The sequence below is a fragment of the Sorex araneus genome, chromosome 6 (genome assembly GCF_027595985.1).
Source record: "Sorex araneus isolate mSorAra2 chromosome 6, mSorAra2.pri, whole genome shotgun sequence".
NCBI classification, from domain to species: Eukaryota; Metazoa; Chordata; class Mammalia; order Eulipotyphla; family Soricidae; genus Sorex; species Sorex araneus.
In genome coordinates this window covers 115871261-115892553 of record NC_073307.1, presented here as the reverse complement: position 1 = coordinate 115892553, position 21293 = coordinate 115871261, and the positions used below count along the sequence as shown (strand labels likewise).

Below are 21293 nucleotides of genomic sequence, written 5' to 3'. Positions count from 1 at the left end.
AGGGCCCGAGCTGTGCCTCATCCTCTTTTTGTATTTAACCACTCTGGTGCCAGGAGTGGCTCCTGGGCCCCCTGGAGACCCCTGGAAGCACTCCAGAAAGTAGTGGGATAGTTATATGATGGCAAACACCTTCCTAGGAATTAAACTCGTATAAATATTTTTCTATGTATTTTTTATATTTCTAGAACTGTATTCCTATATATAGTTTACACATATTTCTAAAACTGTCATGCTACGGCTGACAGGTGCTCTGCCACTGAATCTGCGCCTCTGTTTTCAGACCTCCGGTGTGGAGTAGATGAGGCCAGAGGCAGAAGGCACAGCTCAGAGAGACTCTCAGGTAGGAAATGGCTCACCCAGGTTGGCTGCCTGGAACCCAGAGTGTCCTGCCTAACCAGGCGCGGCCAGCGTTTGTCTCTGGAAGGTCAGATGATAACTATTTTAGGCTTCGTGGGACTAAATACTGTGTCTGCAGCTCAACTCAGCTGTTGTGGTGAGAAACAGCGCAGACAGCGTGTATCAAATGAACGAGGCTGGGTTCACACGCTTCATTTACAGATCAGGTGGTGGGCTCAAATAGGCTCACAAGCCACGGATTACCATCATCTGTTCTAGATTGTTCTCCCACTGGATTTTTGATGCCTCCAGGTTCTGCTGCAGCTGGGGGTCCTGACAATATCTAAGAAATATTGACATGCAGACGGAAACGCAAGTGCCTTAGCTGGGCTGCCAAGAATCTGTTAGAATCTGGCCCAGCTCGATGCCAATGCCATCACTAACTTCATTTAACCTCTCTCTCTCTCTCTCTCTCTCTCTCTCTCTCTCTCTCTCTCGCCTCTCTTTCCTCAGTTCATGATGTCTAGCACAGGGCTGGCTGGAGGGGGTGCGCGGGCAGCTCTGCCGCTCAGCCCACCTCATAGGTCACGCCGCTGTCGGTGCCTGCATCCCAGGGAATCAGGTCCTGCACCACTTTCTGGACCCAGCCGCACTCCTTGGTGCACAGGTCTTCCGCAGACAGGCCCACATTCCAGTCGGGGCTCGGGCCCATCATGGTCAGGAAGGACATTAGATGGCGTGTTCTGTCCACGGAAAATTCCGCCGAGGGCGCTGCTCTCCTGGAAATTAAAGAGACCATTGCTTTAGTGGCCGCGGGATTAGGGACAGCAGGAAGTGGTTTTCTGTCTCCCACTGAGCTCCCACCTCACAGACGATGTTCCCATAAACTTTTAACGAGTAGCCATGTTCATAATAATTTTGTAATTCTTTCATTCTTTTCATTTTTGGGGGTGGAGGTGGGGTTACTCCCATGTGATGCTCAGGGAGGCCTGGGGCCCCCTCCTGGTGGTTCTCGGCCATTTTGGCTGGTGGTCCACCGAGGTCTAAGAGTGTGGTGATGGGGATACCCAGACCACTGAAGCATGACCCAGGGCTTGAGGCTGCACCTGGCGATGCTGAAAGGACCAAGTGGTGCCAGGGATCACACTGGGGCTGACAGCATGCAAAGCGTATCCCCTCATCTCCGTGCTATCTCTCACTGGATCCTACTTATTAATCTCTTTTGCTGTGTTTAGACTGTTAGCTCTTGCTAGTGTGTGAACTCTAGGTTCCTGACTGCCCAGTGGTTCTATTTATTGGGGTTCATGCAAAAAGATGCACAATAGATGCTCCCGAAGAAATGAGAAAACAATGGGTGGGCCTGAGGGAGAGTACAGGGGGTAGGGCACTATCTTGCACAAGGCCAACCAGAGTCCAATCCCCAGCCCCCGATATGGTTCTCTGGGCTCAAATAGGAGTGACCCCTCAGTGCACCCTGGGCACTATCCAGTGTGGCCCAGAAAACAAAAACAAGAAAAAGAACCGAGAAAACAAAAATGAATGAGTGCACTGCATGAGCCCAGCTGTATGGGCCTTGAGTTAGTTGTTTTAATGCTTTGCCAGTTAAAACAGTCTAGCCATAACATTCCTAATGTTCCAGCTCCTTTCTTAAAAATTATTTTTCCCCTCTAAATGAAAGAACTGTGATTTACAGTTACTGAAAATTGAGTTTAGGTAGACACTATTTCTTTTTTTTTTTTTTTAAGATTATTAGCTACTTAGGTGGGGGGTGGGTGGAAGGGGGTATATTGGGATTCTTTTTTTTTTTTTTTTTAAATAATTTTATTGAATCACCATGTGGAGGGTTACATAGTTCTCAGGATTATGTCGGTTATACAATTCTCAAACACCCTTCCCTTCACCAGTGCCCATCTCCCATCACCAACCCCCCCAGTATACCTGCCACCCCCTCCCACCTCCCCAGTCCCCTCCCTTGTACATGATAAGTTCCACTTCGTTTATGCCTTATCTCGATTACATTCCATGTTTCAACACACAACTCACTACCATTGTTGGGGTTTCCCCCAAAAAAGGAAAGCAGTCCTATTGCCAAGGAGGCATTTGATAGTTCTCCACTGCTAAGAATATAGAGATATTAAGTCCCGCTGTTTGTTACATAACTTTTCTTTTTCCCCCTTGCCCCGCGCCACCGAGTTCACGCCTGTTTGGTAATCGCCACGCTGCCTGACAAGGGAAAAAAAACCGAAAAGGATGGTTATTTCCCGTCATCGGCAGGCGTGGGGCTCTGGCTTAGTTAGGTAGACACTATTTCAACGACAGAGCCTGGCAAGCTGCCCATGGCATATTCAATATGCCAAAGAACAGTAACAAGTCTCACAATGAAGACGTTACTGGTGCCCACTCAAGCAAATCGATGAGCAATGGGATGACAGTGATACAGTGATACAGTGATACTATTTCAACACCAATCTCACCACCAGTGCCAGCTTCCCTCCATCAGTGTTCCCATATTCCACCCTCGCCCCCCAACCTCCATCTCATCCCCACCTGTCAACTTGACAGGCATATTCCAAAGTTTCAGTGGTTGCATCTTAGATCTCATGGTTTCATTGTTGTTGGGTCTGTGCTTGGGGTTTATGGCTACATCACTCGCCCACTCACCAGTATAACGGAAGCCCTAGTGCCTGCTCACCCATTACTTCCAGTTTGCATCTTCCCCCATTGATTTCTTCTTGTCTGTCCTTCTCTCTAAACTTTGGAGTCCAGGTGATGCAGGTGCCCCCCCTTTGACAACATGTTCTCATCCAGGATTCTCTAGGCCCCAGATAAATGAGATCATCCTGTGCTTGACTTTCTTCTGGTCTACTTCACTCAACAAGACATCTTCCAGCTCCAACCACGCTTGTTGTGCTCTCCTTTAACCCTCAGCCCCGGGGGAAGGATGAGCACCTCCAAGCTCCCAAGCTCCCAGAGGCTCTGCTCCCTTGCCCCCCTCACTTTCTGGATGTTTCTAAAAATGGGTCTTAAGGGGGTCTAGCCCCACTAGGAGCTCTGGGTCCATTCAGCCCACAGCTGGTGGCAGGTGACTGACCCCTGTTACTGCAGTGTCCTTGATGGTCCTGTGGGGTTTCGATGCTGTAGAGAAGAAAAGCAAGCACAGATTGGTGCAGGAACTGAGAGGCACAGACAGTGAGGGCTGAGGCCCAAAGGCTGCTCTGTCTGATGTCCCGTCCCAGGCTTTTAGCTTCTGGGACTCCTTGGCTGGGGACCAATTTGTCTGTAGAATCCAGCTGGCAGCTGTTCCACCTCAGCTGTTTTGGGGACCCCCTGTGCTTCTCTGCTGGGATCAGCCTCTCTAGCTGCCCTCCACTATCCTCAGGAAGTGAAGCCCCAGGCGTGGAACCAGATCCTGGAACTTGCAGGCCAGCAGAGGGGAGACTGGGTGGGCAGTCTTCCCCCTGTAGTTTTGGAGAGGTGGTGATGGCTTTTCAGTAGTACTGGGAGCTGCTTGGGTCACCTTGGCCAGCATCACCAGAAACACAGCTGGCAGTGCTAGGTGGAGGAGCATGTGATGTCTAGGATGGAACTGGGGCCTCATGCATGTAAGACATTAACTCCAGTCCTTTGAGTTACCTCCTTGGCCCACCTGCCCCACATTTTACTTATTTATTTATGTATGTTTTTTGGGTGACACCCAGTGATGCTCAGGGCTCACTCCTGGCTCTGCACTCAAGATTGGGGAACCATATGGCTTACATGCCAACACTCCACCCTCTGTATTATTCAGTCAACTGGACCCACCTATTATAGTTGTGTGCTCTTGGCACATTTCCAAGTATCTGTGCCTTAGTGGCTAAACCACTAGAATGGGGTGCCCTATGTGTCTCCTCAAAAGGATCTTTCTGTTTCAAGAGAGCTTGTATATAGTACTCAGCCCAGGCTGGGGCCCTATTCTTTTTTTTTTTTACTTCAGTTGATATGTTTATTTTTATTTTATTGTCACTGTCACTGTCATCCTGTTGCTCATCGATTTGTTTGAGCGGGCACCAGTAACATATCTCATTGAGAGACTTATTGTTACTGTTTTTGGCATATCCAATACGCACAGGTAGCTTGCCAGGCTCTGCTGTGCGGGCTCCATACTCTCAGTAGCTTGCCGGGCTCTCTGAGAGGGGTGGAGGAATCGAACATGGGTTGGCGGCGTGAAAGGCGAAAGCCCAACCACTGTGCTATCGCTCCAGCCCCGATATTAATTAATTATTTTTTTTATCAATGAATTACCATGGGGTACGGTTACAGATTTGCACATTTTCGTGCTTGTGTTTCCGTCATACAGTGTTTGAGAACCCATCCCTCAACCAGTGCCCATTCTCCACCACCAACAAACCCAGTATCCCTCCCACCCCCCAATCCCTATTCTTATTGCTGCGGAGAGGAGGCACTAGAGGCCAGTCACCCTGGAGAGGCCCATGGGGTTTGGACAAGATAAGGGAGCGGGAGCGGGGCAGAGGAAAGCCTGCCTGTGTGGACATCACGGTTGAGCCTGAAACCAGTGCAGCTCCTGGATCCTGAGTGACAGAGCAAAGGCTGGCCTGAGTCCTGAATTGGCCAGCCGGCAGGCAGGCAGGCCAGCCCCTGGGGCCACCTGAGTCTTGTGCCTCCCCACACCCTCATCTGCCCAGAGCTCCCTATGACCTGGCCCTCACAGGTCCCCTCTCACCTGCTGGGGAGGGTTTCTTGAGTGGCCTGCAGAGTGCAGTCCATGGGCTAGAACCACTGGTGTGCCCTGGGAGTTGGTTAGAAATGCAAATTATGGGCCCAGGATAGCTCAGAGGGGGACAGCAAGCCTTTAGAGGGTGGGACTGTGAGGACCCTCAGCCTATGTAAGAAGCCCTGGAAAACTTTTCTCTAACCTTCCTTCAAGCTGCTCATGATCCCAAGGAGTGCCCAGAGCCTGCTCGCTACTCCTTCCCCAAGTTTCCTACTCTACTTATGCCTTTCCAGTAAGTTCCATAGCGTAGGGACCACTTATCTCTTGGCTTAGAACTGGGCATGTAGCAGACTGTACAACATTTTAACCAATATTTGTTGGTTAATCTAAGATATATATATATATATATATATATGGAGTTTTTTTCTTTCCATACTTTTGGGTTTTGGGTCACACCCAATAGTACTTGGGGCTTACATCCAACCCTGTTCTCAGGGATCACTCCTGGTGGGCTCAGGGGACCATATGGGGTGTCAGGAATTGAACCCAGGTCAGCTGCATGTAAGACCCACTGAACTATCTGTCCCCTGAGTATGAAATTATACATCTTTTGATTTTTAATTTAATTACAAACCATCGTAAAGTACTAGTTACTTTAAAAATTGGGGGGGGGGCACACTCTGGTTCTCAGGAGCTAGTCCCAGCTCTCTGATCAGAGGTCACTCCTGATGATGGCTAGGGGACCATGAGATGCCAGGGCTCACACCCAGATCTGCATATAAAACATGTGCTCCAACCAGTTAAACGATCTCTTTAACCAACTATTAATTTCTTCTATAATAAGCATGTTGCTTAAAATGCAAAATAGCAAGATGGATAAGGATATATATATATATACATATATATATGAGTTAATATGGGGTTAAGGAATTTGTTTTGCATGTGACTGGTTCAATTCTTGGCACTGCATATGGTCCCCTAAGCACTGACCCTCGAACACACACAGAACCAGGAATATCCCAGGTACCGTACGCTGGATATTCCCCTCTTCAAGAATATATTTGAATTTCTTTTAGGAAGCTCTAGATGCTAGATATGACTGGAGTTCTTTTGTTTGCCCAAACTCTAATAAAAACTTTTGTTCAGAATTTCTCATATGCCGTTTTCCCACACGTGAGAATTTTCTACCCAGGATTTGAATTTTTATAAATTTTCTAGTAAAGAGGGTTGATGGGATCATCAATGGAGTCTATTATAAAGCATGATAATGGAAACTGCATGATTTTGAAGTAAGAGAGATATGGGGTTGGAGAGATAGTACAGTGGGTAAGGCTCTTGCCTTGCATACATCTGACCTGAATTCAATCTAGGACACCACATATGTCTCCTGAGGCCTGCTAGGCGTGAACCCTAAGCTCAGATCCAGGAATAAGCCCTAAGCACCACTGGGTATGAGAAAGGAAGGAAGGAAGGAAGGAAGGAAGGAAGGAAGGAAGGAAGGAAGGAAGGAAGGAAGGAAGGAAGGAAGGAAGGAAGGAAGGAAGGAAGGAAGGAAGGAAAGATGGTGGTTCATCTTGGAGATCCAAGAAGATTAAAGGTCTGTACAAAATGACCACCTCAAATTAGGGCAAAAGGAAACTGCAGCAAGTTGAATTGGACTCAATACAACATTTAAAAAATGGGATTCATATCACACACAAATCTAATCTGTTAAAGAATGTTTACTCTTCAGGTTTTGAAACAATAGAAGTAGCTTCAAAGGTACCTAGTTGACTCACACACCAACTAAAAGCATCTGTGTAATGAAACAACAGTACTAGGAGAAACAGCATATTAGCAAAGATGTGTATCTTGTGTGATGGACAAGAGTTTCTATCTAGAGCCCACACAGAGCTCATCGAAATATTGAAGAAGAAAATACCACAACCTTGATAGGTAAAGGAAAGTGATGAAGAGACAATTATTGGAAAGTTGAAAACTAAATGAAGGCACGAGCCAGTGCCTCACTCTCCACTCAGAGGCCATGTGCTGTGGGGAACTCAGACATGCTCCAGTGAAAAGGCAGCTGCATTGGAATCTCAGTCCAGTCATTTAGTAGCTATGTGACAGGACTTTGACTGTCCCCCCTCCCCCGGGCATTCTCTCAGTTACAGCATCGGCAAAACAGGAACATCTTAATACTTACTCCAGGGCTTTTTATCATTGTGATGGACATGTAATAGGGCTCAGTAAATATTGATTTCCTCCTCATTCAACTTTAATCAACAAAACTTCCAGAACACCATGAGAAGAGACAGAATGTTTTTCTTGTTTCTGGGCTGTGCTCTGGGCTTAGTTCCTGGCTCTGTAATTAGATAAGCACTCCTTCGGGCCTCAGTGAGCCGGTATGTGGTGCTGGGGATGAAATTTGGGTTGGCTTAATGAAGGCAAAGAGCCTTCCCTGCTGTACTACCTCTGGCCCCAAAGATTTTTTATATCCTATTATAGAGACTTATGTTCCCTCCTAAATTACAGATGCGCACCAGGGAGACTAAGGTCACTGATGTCCAGCTCAGGTCAGTCACATGCCACATTTGCACTTCATTGGTTCCAAATAGTAGCTTTGGAAGTTGTAAAGATTCGATTAACCAGCAGAGGGCACTCGAGCTATGTGCTAAACTGAAGTTCCTTGCAGGTGGAAGAAGCTTTGCATGAGGTTTCCAGTCCCAGAAAAGCGTTTATAACCTGGAGGCACCTAGGGTTTCAGCTCCATCTGGCAGATTCCATCTACTGCCCGCCCTTCCCGTCCAAGGCCAGTCTTCCTGTGATATCCTGAGGATGTCGATGGGCCTGAGCAGGAACCACAGGAAGCAGGAGATCCCTGAAACTTCCAAGACTGATGTGAGAGAAAGATGCTTCTTTCCTCCTAGGCAACCTTGGATTTGGCTGATTATGGGGCACAGACCCTCCATAGGTAGGATTTCTGGAGGGTAACAGGTGTTTACAGGCAGGCCACCAGCCATCTGTCTCCAGAACAAGGAGCATAGTCAGGGCAAATGTTAATTAAGCAGTGGCTAGGAATTTTAAGGAAGCCACGATCCTTCACAGGATTCACCAATAAGGAAAGAAATAAAAAATATTATTATTTTAAACTTAGTCGTCACGAGATTACAATGATTCATGATTGGGTTTCAGGCACACAATTGTTTCAACACTAATCCCTTCACCAGTGCTCACTTCCCTCTGCCGATTTCTCTCCCTCCACCCACAGTCTGCCTCTGTGAGGGGCACTTTTTGGAATAAAAGTTATTTTGAAGAGTTCCAGTAATTCCCAGTGTTCTGATTCCACGGAAGGAAGTGGGTGGTGGAAGTCAGAACCAATCTTCCGGAAATCTGGACATTCTCTGCTTAGGTGCTAGAGGAACTAGTTAGCAGGATCTTGTTCAGAATCTCTGTCTTTTGCTCTCTCTACCTGTGCTCTGGGCTCTCCCAGCCACAGCTTGATTTATTGAGCTAAACAAGTCAGCGGCTAATTTGTTCATTCACGGCTGTCTTTTGAGAAGTGGTCCTGGGGATAAAGATGAAGATCATTGAAAAACAAGTCAGTTTCCACGGGCAGGACCTCACAAAATAGGTCACCCTGGCTGTCCACTGGCCCGAGGGAGGCTGGAATCCCATTAACCTCAATCGAGCAGGCTTGGTAAGGAGGGGCCAGGCTGTTTCTGCAAAACAAAACTTGGCTGCATGGAGGCTTCCTAATTTGACTTCCTAATGAGATTTGGAAGAGGAAAGGGGAGACGGGGGTATGGGAAAATCAAAGGAAAATTCCTTTGGCTTAACAAGCTGGTAGCACTGAGGGCAAAGAGTTTGGGTGGTAGGGAGGTCTGAGTGTTTGCCAGCAATTAGTCCTGTTCCACTGTGGTCTTCGGGAATCTGAGAGGAGTAGATGAAGCATGAAAAAGGAAAAAAAAAAAAAAGAAGATACAGCCAGCTAATTTTTTTTTTCTGAAAGTCACTCCCATCTTAAAAAAAAAAAAAAGCTCATTGACTCTTCTTGGTGTGGCACAAATGCCCAGCCTCTTTCTTGTCTGATCCTGCTGACGTGCTATCTACACTTTCGGTTCCCGTTTCCCAGCTCCTGACTGTTCATCCCAGAAAGGAATCCCCATTGGGTTAGAGGAGCTTTAGGCTGGCAAGTCCAATGGGCATGACATGGTGCCGAGTCTTGCTACATCTCCGGGCTGGACACAGTCCCACGGCTCTCCTGTTTGCCAGATTCTCTGGCACCCGACGTCCTCTCTCGGCCTCCCAGCGACTCCTTTTCTCTTTCCTCAGCAGGCATGTCCCCCCTGAGATGAAGTGTGGGTGCTCCTTAGGATTCTGTCCTAAGTATTCGACTCTTACCTGCAAGCTCTCTTTTCAGATAGGTAAAAAACAAGTACTCTTGCCATTGCTTTTCATCCCTTGGCTATTTCCAGTTTTCTATTTCAGACAAGCTCAGGCGCATTCATGCCATGGCTATGGGCCCAATTTTCAATTTTAATGTAGAATTCTTCTCGCTTAGTTTTAGAGCTTAGAGTTTACTGTGTACTTAACACCTCCAACTGGGTGCCATTATTATTTTTTTTTTCCAGTGCTGGAAAGGAAACCTAGAATCTCACACCTGCGAGGTATTCCTATCTCCCCTGAGCCAGATCCATGGCCTTAATTGGAGATCTCCAACTGAACACATCCAGAACTGAGCTCATGAGCTTTCCTGTTGAAATTCCTTTGTTATTAACTTCCGAGGGGTCCAAGTAACACTCATTAATTATCCCAGATAGACACCTGAGAAGCATTTTTTTTCCTCCCCCATTTGTTTTGTTTTTTTTTTCCCTTTTGGGGCCACATCCAGTGGTGCTCAGGACCCACTCTGTGCTCAAGAATCACCCCTGAAGGACTTGGCTGACCATATGGGATGCTGGGGATTGAATCCAGGTCAGCTGTGTATGAGACAAGTACCCTATCAGCTGCACCATCTCTCTGTCCCCTTGGAAGACATCTTGAACTGTTTGCATTATTCACCCTCTTTTTATTGGTGGTAGGGGGTACACCCAGCAGGGCATAAGAGCTGCTTCCAGTAGCACGCAGGGAACCTGTGCCTTCCACATGCAAGGCAAATGCTCAGCCCTTTGAGCTGTACCTTCAGCTCTGTGATGTTCCTCCCTTCTTATCCAAACTGTCAGCAAAGTCTGTTTGTGCTTGCTCCTAGATCTCTGGTCCCTTGTCAACCTATGCTGCCTCTATCTTGTTTCTAACTCTCTCCCTGTATCCACAGTAACCTCCCCACCAGTCTGGTATCACCTACTCATCACTTTCATATTAGAGCAAAAGTCTTACTTTTTAACAAATGCAAATCTGATAACATTGTTATTGTACTTAAAACCAATCATTTCCCATTACTTTTAATTTAGAATTATAAAAAAAATTTAAAGGTGGCATGGCTTGATTCCATACTGCCTCTGCACTAAGCTCACCTTTGACTTCTGGACTACCACTTCTTAGTACCTCAAGTATGCTCCCTCCCCTAAAATCTCTTTAGATTTTCTATACTATTCTTTTGCTTTGCTTCTATTTTGAGGAGGTGGGGAACAATTTGGATCCTGTCTGGCTGTGCCCAGGGCTTACTCCTGGCTCTGTGCTTAGGGGGTCACTTCTGGCAGTGCTCAGGGAACTTTACATGGTGCTGGAGAATGAATCCAGGTTGGCTGCATGCAAGACACGCACTTGACCCGCTGTTCTATCTCTTTGGTCCTGGCTTTGCTTCTCTCCCTAGTTAACTCCCACTGATCCCTGAGCTCTTAGCTTACTTATCACTTCCTCAAGGAGGCTTTATCTGATCCCCAGCTAGGCTGGGGCCCCAGTAAGACACTTTTCTGGCACTTTAGGTCTTTACTTCATAGACACAGCACATATGTCATCATTTAATTAATTTGGGGACCTCTGGTTCACACATTTCTAAACCAAGGCTCCTCAAGGAAAAACCAGAATACAGATTTTTGAGTGGGGTAAAAATGAGCTAATAGCTGCTCATTAGCTAACAGAATTCAGGGGCACACTTGGTCCTGGAAGCTAAGAGAAGGTCCAGGAAACATCTAAGAAGGAACTGGAATCCTATTTGGATTCTGAAGAGATCACACTGGCAACAGTATGGATGAGGGATAAGATGGTGGAGATGACAGAAGAGGGAGGATGTCAGTGCAGGTGAGGAAAGAACCGGTGGCAGGACTACAGCTTGTGGGATTCATTTGTAAAGTATTAAGAAGTTACTGATGGTAACAATGTGGGCCATGCAGAGGGAGGCGATCAAGAAGCAGATTGTTCTGTCTGCCTTTCTTTCATCTGTTTATCATCTATCACTTTTCCTACCTATGTACCAACCTGGGGAGAGGTAGTTTTGGAACCTTATCAGCATACCTCTGGTCAAAAGAACAAAGGGGAGGGTGAGCTGCCCAAGAAATGGAGGAGGCGGGCCCGGGAGGGACACACACACACACACACACACACACACACACACACACACACACACACACAAGAAATGGAGGAAACAGAAAAGAACAGAGACTGCGTGAATCCAGGGGAGAATCTGCCTTTGCATGAGTCACCTCAGTGCTCCGAGGCCTGAGAGCGGCAGCCTCAGGTGGCTGGCTGAATTAACTTCTTGTGGAATCGTTATTCTGACTTGGGTGCTCTGCAGAGTCAAAGCCACTGGGTCCCCGGAACACAAGACTGCATTCCCGAGACTGCACTCAGTGGCCAAACGCCATCCCATCATGCTGAGGGACTCGGCTGCCTTTAAGGATGGAATGGGCAGGCCTGACAGTGGGGGGAGGGGGCTCTAAGGTGAAGGATGGGCACAGGGGCGGCGGGGGGGAGGGGGAAGCTGTTGGCTACTTACACGTTGAGAGGCTGCCAGGCTGGCCACTGGGCTTTGGCTTTGATGACGGTGAGGACCTCATCGCTCTGCAAAAAAAGGAGCACAGATATTTAGTGAGGAGAGCTAGGCTCCTGGGCCCACAGGATTCAGATGGGATACGCGGGCCCACCCGCACTCCCTTCCCTGTCCTTGAGGCTCACTACTGCCCAGGTGTGCAGCTGTTCTTCTCAGCGGGGGATCCTAGAGCCTCAGTAATCCCAGCTGGCAGGGCGGAGGGTCCAGTGTGTCTGAGCACGTGGACACGGAAGGCCCCTGCCACCCTCACGCTCGCTGTTCCACTCAATCCACCCTTGCATGGGAGCCAGAGGGTTGCCCAGGACTGGCACAGTGTGCCCAGCCCAGAAGGCAGGATGGTACTCCAGGCCAGATGACAACGTGGCCAACACAGGACCTAGAGGTCACTCCTGGCCAACATGACCCCAGTATCAGATCAGAATCCTCTAAGTGGGCAGGCCACAATGAAGCCCAGGCCCATATCCCCGAGTGCCTTATTCTGTTCTACTTGTTGTTGTTGTTGTTTTGGGGTCACACCCGACGATGCACAGGGGTTACTCCTGGCTCATGCACTCAGGAATTACTCCTGGCCATGCTCAGGGGACCATATGGGATGCTGGGATTTGAACCCGGGTCGGCCGCGTGCAAGGCAAACGCCCTACCCGCTGTGCTATCTCTCCAGCCCCTTCTGTTCTACTTTGCACTGGAGGATATTTAGGTCCTCATAAGAGCATGGGAACCTAAGTTAATTTTTAAAAAACTGGGGCCAAGGCACACCCGGCAGCACTCAGGTGTCACTCCCAGTGTGGTAGTGTGGTTCTTGTGAGCCAACGTTTGTGGGCCTCGGGGAGCTGCAGTGCCGCAGAGTCAGGGGCGAGCCTGGGCTTCCCGCTACCAAGCACACGATCCAGTCCTGAGTCAGCTCCCTGGACCCTAAAATGTTTTTTTTTTTTTGAGGAGGAATTTGATAATTAACATTTTTGTTGTTGTTGTTTTAGGGCCACATTCTGGTGTCTTGGGGTTTTACTCCTGGCTCTGCCTTCAGATGGCTCTTGTTGGGGCTTGGATCCTGGCACTGAAGATCACCCCTGGTGCCAGGATTCGGCCTGGGTTGGGCATGTGCAAGGCAATTTCCTTACCTGCTGTACTCTGGCCCGATAATTAACATTTTGAAATAAAATGTTAACTTGTTATCACAAGGCAAAAATCAAAACTTAGGGTAGAGAGATAGCTCAGTGGCTGGAATACAAGCTTGGCATGTGGGAAGCCTGGATTTAGTCACTGGCATTGTCAAGGGTGACTCCAGAGGACACACATGGGAGTAGCCGTTGAGCACTGCTATATGTGCCTCCCCGCCCCCCAAAAAAACCCCAAGTACATAAACACAAAAAAATAAATCAAAACAATAAAAATCAGAATTTGTTGATCTTGCTTAATGTGAGACTTCCTTGCTTGTGTGTATATTCAATTACACATTGGAGCCATGTGAGTATCACAATCTTTCCTTTTTGCATAGATTATTATTATTATTTTGAGGTAATCTTAGTTTACATGACTGTGTACTTTAGAGATACAATGTTGGGGGTGGGGTTGGGTTGGAGTGATAGTAAAGAGAGTAGAGCTGTTGCCTTGCACACTGCCAGCCCAGGTTTGATTCCTGCCATTCCGTATGATTCCCCAAGAGTGGCCAGAAGTAATTCTTGAGTGCAGAGCCAGGAGTAAGCCCTGAGTCCTGCACGGTGTGGCCCCCAAACCAAACAAAAATCGAAAAACAAAAAACAAAAAAAGTTACAATTTTTCTACCACACTCCTCCATATTATTATTATTATTATTAATATTATTATCATTATTATTCACGGGAGAGCCTGGCAAGCTCCCTGTGGCGTATTCAAATGCCAAATACAGAAATACAGTAGCAATGATGGGTCTCATTCTCCTGACCCTGAGAGAGCCTCTAATGCGGCACCATTGGGAACGACAAGTAAAGAGAGGCTGCTAAAATCTAAGAGCTAGGACGAATGGAGACATTACTGGGCCTGCTCGAGCAAATCGACGATCAACAGGATGATAGTGATAGTGATAATTATGATTATTATTATTTTGAGACAACCTTTGTTTACATGATTGTGTGCTTTACAGACACAACATATTTTGGGGGAGGGGGAAATTTTGTGGTCACACCTGCCTGTGTTTAGGGCTTATTCCTGACTCTATACTTAGGGATCACCCACTTCTAATGGTACTGAGAGGGCCACAGACCGTGCTGGGGACTGAACCAGCATGTAAGACAACACCTTAATCCTTGTACTCTCTTTCCAGCCCCAGGGATACAATTTCCTGTGTCCTCAAAGTACATGTTTCCTCATCAAAATCACACCAGAGTGTTAATGTCCTTCCTGACAGGGTGTCACAGCCCTCCCTTCTCAATTCCCAATCCTGCTGCTTGTCATAATCTTCCCAGGGCTTGAGGTTCAGTTTCAGTTTCAGCTCTGACATGGGAATTTCCCCCGAGTGGATTCACTGGGCCTGGGGGTCACACCACTCCTCCTGGCTTGTGCCTGGAAGTGCTCAAGGGGCATCCTTCATAATGCATGGGGAAGTTCAGCATCTCACCACCCAGGAAAGAAAACCTTTGGTGCCAATTGGATAGGTCACTGGGCTCCAGGAGGGCAAAGGCTTGCTTGTCTGGCCTGCAGCTGGGCCTGGTCCCTAGAACATGTTTGGGATGAATTGGTGAGTTTCCCTATAGCTGGTGGGTACCTTACCCAGAAACCCTCCACAGGAAACTGGAAGGAAGGAAAGTCAGCAGCATCTTCAGGCTGAGGTTCAAAGGGATAAAAAGACTCCCAGTTCACAGTGCTCAGGCCTGTTCAGCTGGGCCTGGGTGGGAGGAAGTGAGGTACTTGGGGACAAACCAGCTGAAGCAGTGTTCCCACTCCCCACCACTCTGAAACCCCCCTGCCTAAGCCCCAGCTCCCTAGGGATTCCCTGTTTTGGTCACAGGAAAGAATTGTTGAGGGCGTAGACACCCCCACATTCACATGTCTGTGGGGAGAACGTTTCCAAGCTGTCTTTTGAGTAGTTTACATTTCTCAGAGGAGATTCGTTGATTTGGGATTCTACCCCTCAGTCCTTCCTAATCTGCTGAGTGGCTGAGAGGAGAGGCAACAGGAAGTCACAGGCGAGACGGAAGTGTCTCCAGATGTCAGCGCCAGGTCTCCCAGGCCGTGACTTTCCTCCAGTCACTTCATCTATTTCAGGTCCCACACTGGGCCCTAGAATTCTCCTTGTCACTCAGTCAGCCCCATGGTAAACCACCTTTAGCCCAGGTTTGCTTGGACTTGAACGGGATATCAATTGTCACCAGTTCTCCATCTCTCAGCATGTCCACAGAGGTGTGATCCCTGATGCATCGTGCTCACTCTCAACAGCTGACCGTCTCTCTTAGCACAGTCCCTTAACTTGGCCCCAGTGCCTTCTTATTTCTTTCCAATCTACTTGCTGCATCACTGCAGTTCCCACTACACCAGTTCCCTGTTTGAAACCTCCAGCAGTAACCACCCACTTCCTGACAATTTTCCCGAGTTTGGCCTGAAAAGTCCTCATAGTCTCTCTCTGGTATATGTTTTTTTTTTCTTTTTGGATCACACCCAGCAGTGCACAGGGGTTACTCCTGGCTCTGCACTCAGGAATTACTCCTGTGGCGGTGCTGGGGGACCATATGGGATGCTGGGAATCGAACCTGGGTCGGCTGCGTGCAAGGCAAACGCCCTACCCACTGTGCTATCGCTCCAGCCCCTCTGGTATATGTTTTTATTTTTCATTCCTACAGGGAGTTGGGCCATATCAGGTGGTGCTTGGGTTCTTTTCCTGGTTCTGTGCTCAGGAGAGACCCTCAGTGGTGCTCATGGGGGCCAGTAGTGGTGCCTTGGATGTAACTCGCATCAACTAGAAGTGGCCACTTGCAAGGAAAATGCCTTACCTCATGTACTGTTTCCAGCCCCCATGAGCTTAATTTCAAAATAATACCTGCCCACTGTAGAGAATTATAGCATCACAAAATCATACAATGTTAAATCTGAGTGCATTCAGCTTTGGCATTCACCCTGCCATGCCCGTCAGTCAGTCTCTCCAGCCTGTTCCAGTTTGGTGTGCAACATTCTTTCACTCTGCAGCTGTAACTCTGTGTGTGTGTACATTAGATATAGATGTATACATTAGATACAGCTTTCCCCATGGACATAGCATCATACCACAAATCTTCTGCACCATGATTTTCATTTTTTTGTTTAATATAATATCCCATGGAGACAGAATTATAGCTCTCCTTTTATTGATTTTTAAAATTCTGGAGATATTCAAATCATGGTAAACAAAGTCAAGATATAGAAAAAAGAAGTACAAGGTATGAGATTCAAGTAATGGGTGAATGGTGATCCTTTTGCCCTTAAATATTTAACTAAAAAAAAACCCCAAAGTCAATGTAGATGATATTAAAGTGGACACCAAGTTAGCTGGCCCTGCATTACAATGCAGCCCTGCTTTTCAAATCCCAACTAACGACATATTGATTTTGCTTTTGCAGTATAGGACAACAAAAATTGTTTGTGCTTTCTATTAGTGTTTATGGTGATGAAATCCTAGCAGTATTTTTAAGTGCAATGGAAGCTCCAAGGATGGCAGGTCCACATGTGTGAAATTAGAACAGCTTCTTGTCTTTAATCGTTTCATCTCGTTATTCCACACCATCTGCATGATCAACAGCTTATTGTTCTTATTTGTGGTCATTTGTGCTTCCCTGCTGAAATTAAGCAGGTGCATTCAGAAAGTTCATTTTAAAAGCTAAAATGCTTTGCTTGAAGCACCAAAAATTCTCTACTGCCAATGGCATCAGAGCTGGAAAAATTGTCTATAGAACTAAGTTTATCTGAGTGGGGGGCTGGAGGGGGTCTCGGAACTCTGGTGGAGGGAAGTGGACACTCTGGTAGGTGTGGTGTTGGACCAATTCACGCATGAAACAATCACTGACAGTATCATAATCCATGTATCTACATAAAAATGGAGGTAAAAATAAAAAATACTTAAAAAAAATCTCCCAGTAGAATCCAGGTTCTAGGCACTGTGAGAATGACTGGTTTGATCATGGCCAAATCCAAGTGTTAAATAAGCTCAATAAATTGTTGAAAAAATAAAGCCACACCATTCTTTCTGATATATATAAAGAATTCTATAGTATGGGTGTCCTCTAATTTATTTAATTGCTGTATTGGTGGGTATTTAATTATTTCTACAAATGATGCTCTGATGACCACTTAAACACTTGATCACTTGGACACTGTTTCTTTGTTTTCATACCCAGGATTTCCTATGCCATAGATACCTAGAAGTGATAAAAAATAAACAAGGGGGAAGGAAGACAGCTCAGATGTTGGGGATGCATGCCCCATATGTGCAGAGACTTGAGTTCAAAACCTGGTATCATGTGTTGCCTCTCCCCATTTCCCAAGCACCAGCAGGTGTGCTCCTGGTGGCCTGTGGCACTGCCAGGCCTAGCATCGAACCATCTAACTTATTTGTCAGAGTATCAGGTAGTGGTTCTGAGGGAAACCATTCCAAGCAGGCAGGGGGTACTGCATGGGAGACTCTCCCACTCCCCCCCACCCCCGCAAATGAAGCAAATTAAAAAATGTTGGTAGGGCCTATTGACTTGTCTCTTAAAATGTTTGTACCAATATGGGCACGGGTGAAGGGAAGGGTGTTTGAGTACTGTATAACTGACATAATCCTGAGAACTTTGTAACCCTCCACATGGTGATTCAATAAAATTTAAATTAAAAAAAATGTTTGTACCAACTTAATACTTTAGTAAGAGTGTGCATGTGCCTCTATCTTCTCAATTTTGGATATGCTGGATACTATTATTGTTTTAGTATGATTACTCATGCAAGCAGGAAAGTAATATCATTGAGACCACAATCTCTAGCGCCTATGTAAATTCAGATCTTACTGCACATTTAAGAGCGCTGTGTCATTTGACAAGTCCTCAGGACTCACTGAGCTGTGAAATGGATGGTGCTGAAAAGAGTATCTACCGGGCCAGGGAGATAGTGCAATGGTAGAACACAGGCTCTGTGGGTTCAAGGTCTGACTCGATCCCAGCACCACATGGACCAAAGTTCAGAACCACAAGGTCAGCACTGCTATGCTCCCTGAGCCCTTGTCATCAGAGTGATGCTTATTTATTTATTTATTTATTTATTTATTTATTTATTTATTTATTTATTTTTTAAAGTGTGTACTGTATAGGGGCTATTTGGGGGACTAAATTGTAGAATTCTTGCAGTGCACTGACACAGCGTTTGTAATAACAGGGCTCTTAGCCAGTCTTTTTATTCTTAATTACTTTGAAACCAAGTTGGTATTAGAAATGACAGGTGCTACTTGAGAGAGGGGATCACACAGTCACATCGACAGTCCACAAAGTGCTTGGCTGCCCGCTCATTGTAGCTGAGTTCTGAGTCCCTGGGAATAGATGATAGGCGGCAGATGTAGCTGGGGGAACAATGGATGGGGCCACTGGGCATTTTACAATCTGAAGAATGAAAGACAAACTGAGAGTAAGCAAGCCGAACTTCAGACTGCCACACAAAGCTGTTTTAACAAGTCTCCATGGCACAGATGGGATCTTTCAAGCCTCCTCAGAGCCCTTATCCATCGCCACCACAGGACCCTTTGAAAACAAAGTGTTTTAGGTTTTTATAGTTCATGCCTCATTTGGATGAAGTTAGCTCTTTTCTGGAGTGAAGACAAATAAAGTAATAAACCCCCAAAGAAATGACAGGCCTTTCTGCTCTATCTTGATGGGGACAAGTGCTTTGGTTTTGCTTTGGGTAAACATATTGAGAAGGTTTTGCAGTCGTACTCAAATTTTCTAAGGGAGTAGCCCAGCTCCAAATGGTTGTGTGGAGTGAAAAAAAAAGCAGCAATAGGAAGTAGAAATCTCCCTTAAGACTAGGAGGTGCTATGACTGAGAGAGAGTAAGAAGAGTCTGGTGGAGCAGGCACAGACTGACTTTTCCATGTGGTTTAGAACCTACTGCCCACAAAAAGGGCAGCTCTGGGCATCTCACCCTTTTTGCAAAAGCATCTTCACCTGTCTCTCTGTTCTGCTTCTCCCTGGCTCCTGGCCTTTGGGACCTGTATCTTCCAGTCCTGGACCATAAACTGATTTCTTATCTGAAGACTTGTGGGCTCCAAAGACACTAAGATAGGGCTCCCTGATGACATTAGAACCTGTGCTGGACCTGCGGACCTGGAGTCAGTCCAGGTTTTCTCTGTCCCGTGAGGAACAGAAATGGATGCAGTTCATGATCGGAGAGGGAAGAGAACAGATGCCAGAATAAAAATATTCACAATGGCATCCAGCTTTTTTATGCCTGGCACCTTACAACACATCTGCAATTCCTATTCTCTAGAATCCCGTCTCTGTGGCCAAATAAGTCACACAGCATGTCAATGGCAGAGCTAGAGTTTAAACTTCACTCTCACCCTGGAAACCACATCGATTGTGATCCCATGTGGAGGGACGAAAGGGTGAACCATGTGCAGGAAGGCTGGGTGCTCTGGAAGAGAGTCCCCATATCTCTTTAAGAGCAAGTTGTATACTTTAAGGACAGCATGGTCACTGTCACTGTCGCAATCATAATATTGCTAGCAGCTAATGCTGGCCTGAAAACACTGTCCTGTTTTCATCAAGAGATGGGGAAGCATAGGGATGTTGAGTTGGAGTTTGTTACTCAAGAGACAGAAGTCAGTGGCATTAAATGCACATGCATGCCAAGACCCCACCCTGGCATCTATTTCCTCAGGCATCAGTGTTTTTTTTTCCCTTTTAGTTTTTGGTACACAACAGTAATACTCAGAGCTTATTCCTGGCTCAGGGATCACTCAGGGCTCAGGGGACCATATTTGGTACCAGATATTGAGCCCAGGTCATCTGCATGCGAGGGAGGCACCCTATTTGCTGTACTATCCCTTTGGTTCTGCATCAGTGCTTATTTTGGGACCACTCTTGAGCATAGTGAGCAGCCCCATTTGCAGATGAGGAAACTGGGGTCGGAGAAGTCAAATGATGTGTTGAAGGTTACTCAGATGCCATGATTACAAATCAGTTGTGAGCCACTCCCAGCTTCTTCCTTATCCCTTGACTGCTCTCCTTCTCCTTTTCCCTCCAATCCTTCCTCAGTTTGTGCCATTTTTCAGCAAGAGTCTGGCAGCTCCTGGCTGATGGGTTTTCTCCAGGAGTTTTTGCTTTGAGGTACAAGGTGACCTGTTCCCACTGAGAAGGCAGCATTTGGCATCTTGCCTAAAGACCCCCAAGAGCACAATTTGCTCCCCTCCCTTTTAATTTTAGCTTCCACCCTTCTCCAAAATTCCCACTTATCACAACTAAGACATTTCAACCCTGATGGATTCCACCTCTGAAGGGAACTCGTTCATCCCTCAGTGAGTGTCCTGGTGACGAGCAGCAGGAAATGAGCCATTTTATGAGGTGATAATGGAACTATAAGGATCTTTAAAAATCAATTGTGCCCAACAGTTGCCTCCCATCATTTCAATAGGCTCCAGTTTTACTGAGTAATAAATAAAAACAGACAGTTGATATTTGACGGTGCTTTACCGACTGCCCTTGATCTCTAGTGGTCTCTAGTTTCTGGTTATTCCTCTGAGGTGGGCAGGGAAATAATCCCCATTTCTCAGATGAAGTTACTGAGACACATGTCTCCCCTCTAAGACTGCTTTGGTCAAGGTCACCAATGACCTCTGTGTCTTCTGTAGTTAGTGGCCAGCTCTCAGAACCCATAGCCTCTGGCTGCATTGAACCCAGCCAGTTTCTCCCTCTTCCAAAGCAAAAGCACTTTCCTCCCACTCTCAAACTCACTATCTGTTCCTTTCCTCTAAATGGTCATTTCTTTTGGTTCTCTTTTGGTTACTCCTCTTCACCTTCCTTCAAACATTTAAGTGATTCTGGGTTCAAATTCTGGGTCTCTTTTTCTATCTACACTGCCAAAATTTCATCTTTTCCCATGCCTTAAAATTCCAATAAACTATTCAGAAAATTTTAGTTGTATCTCAATATCTTCTCTTATTGCAGTCTTGTGTATAAACTATCCTACATTTCCTGCTTTCCTCCCTCTCTCCCTTCCTGCCTTCCTCCCTTCTTCCCTCCCTCCCTCTCTCCCTCCCTCCCTCCTTTCCTCTTTCTTGGTCTCCCAGTTGATGGTCAGAGGACCTGGG

The 21293-nt window shown here is 46.6% G+C and overlaps 1 protein-coding gene across 1 annotated transcript in view; it reads right to left on the bottom strand.

Moving 5' to 3' along the window:
- Nucleotides 1-21293, bottom strand: part of SPON1 (spondin 1) — a 321507-nt gene that overhangs the window by 16070 nt on the left and 284144 nt on the right. Inside the window, exons 7-8 of the mRNA XM_004613582.2 lie at nucleotides 11964-12028; nucleotides 914-1115 (exon numbers count right to left, since the gene is read on the bottom strand). Coding sequence (XP_004613639.1) covers nucleotides 914-1115; nucleotides 11964-12028 — 267 coding nt within the window. The remainder of the gene's footprint in view (nucleotides 1-913; nucleotides 1116-11963; nucleotides 12029-21293) is intronic.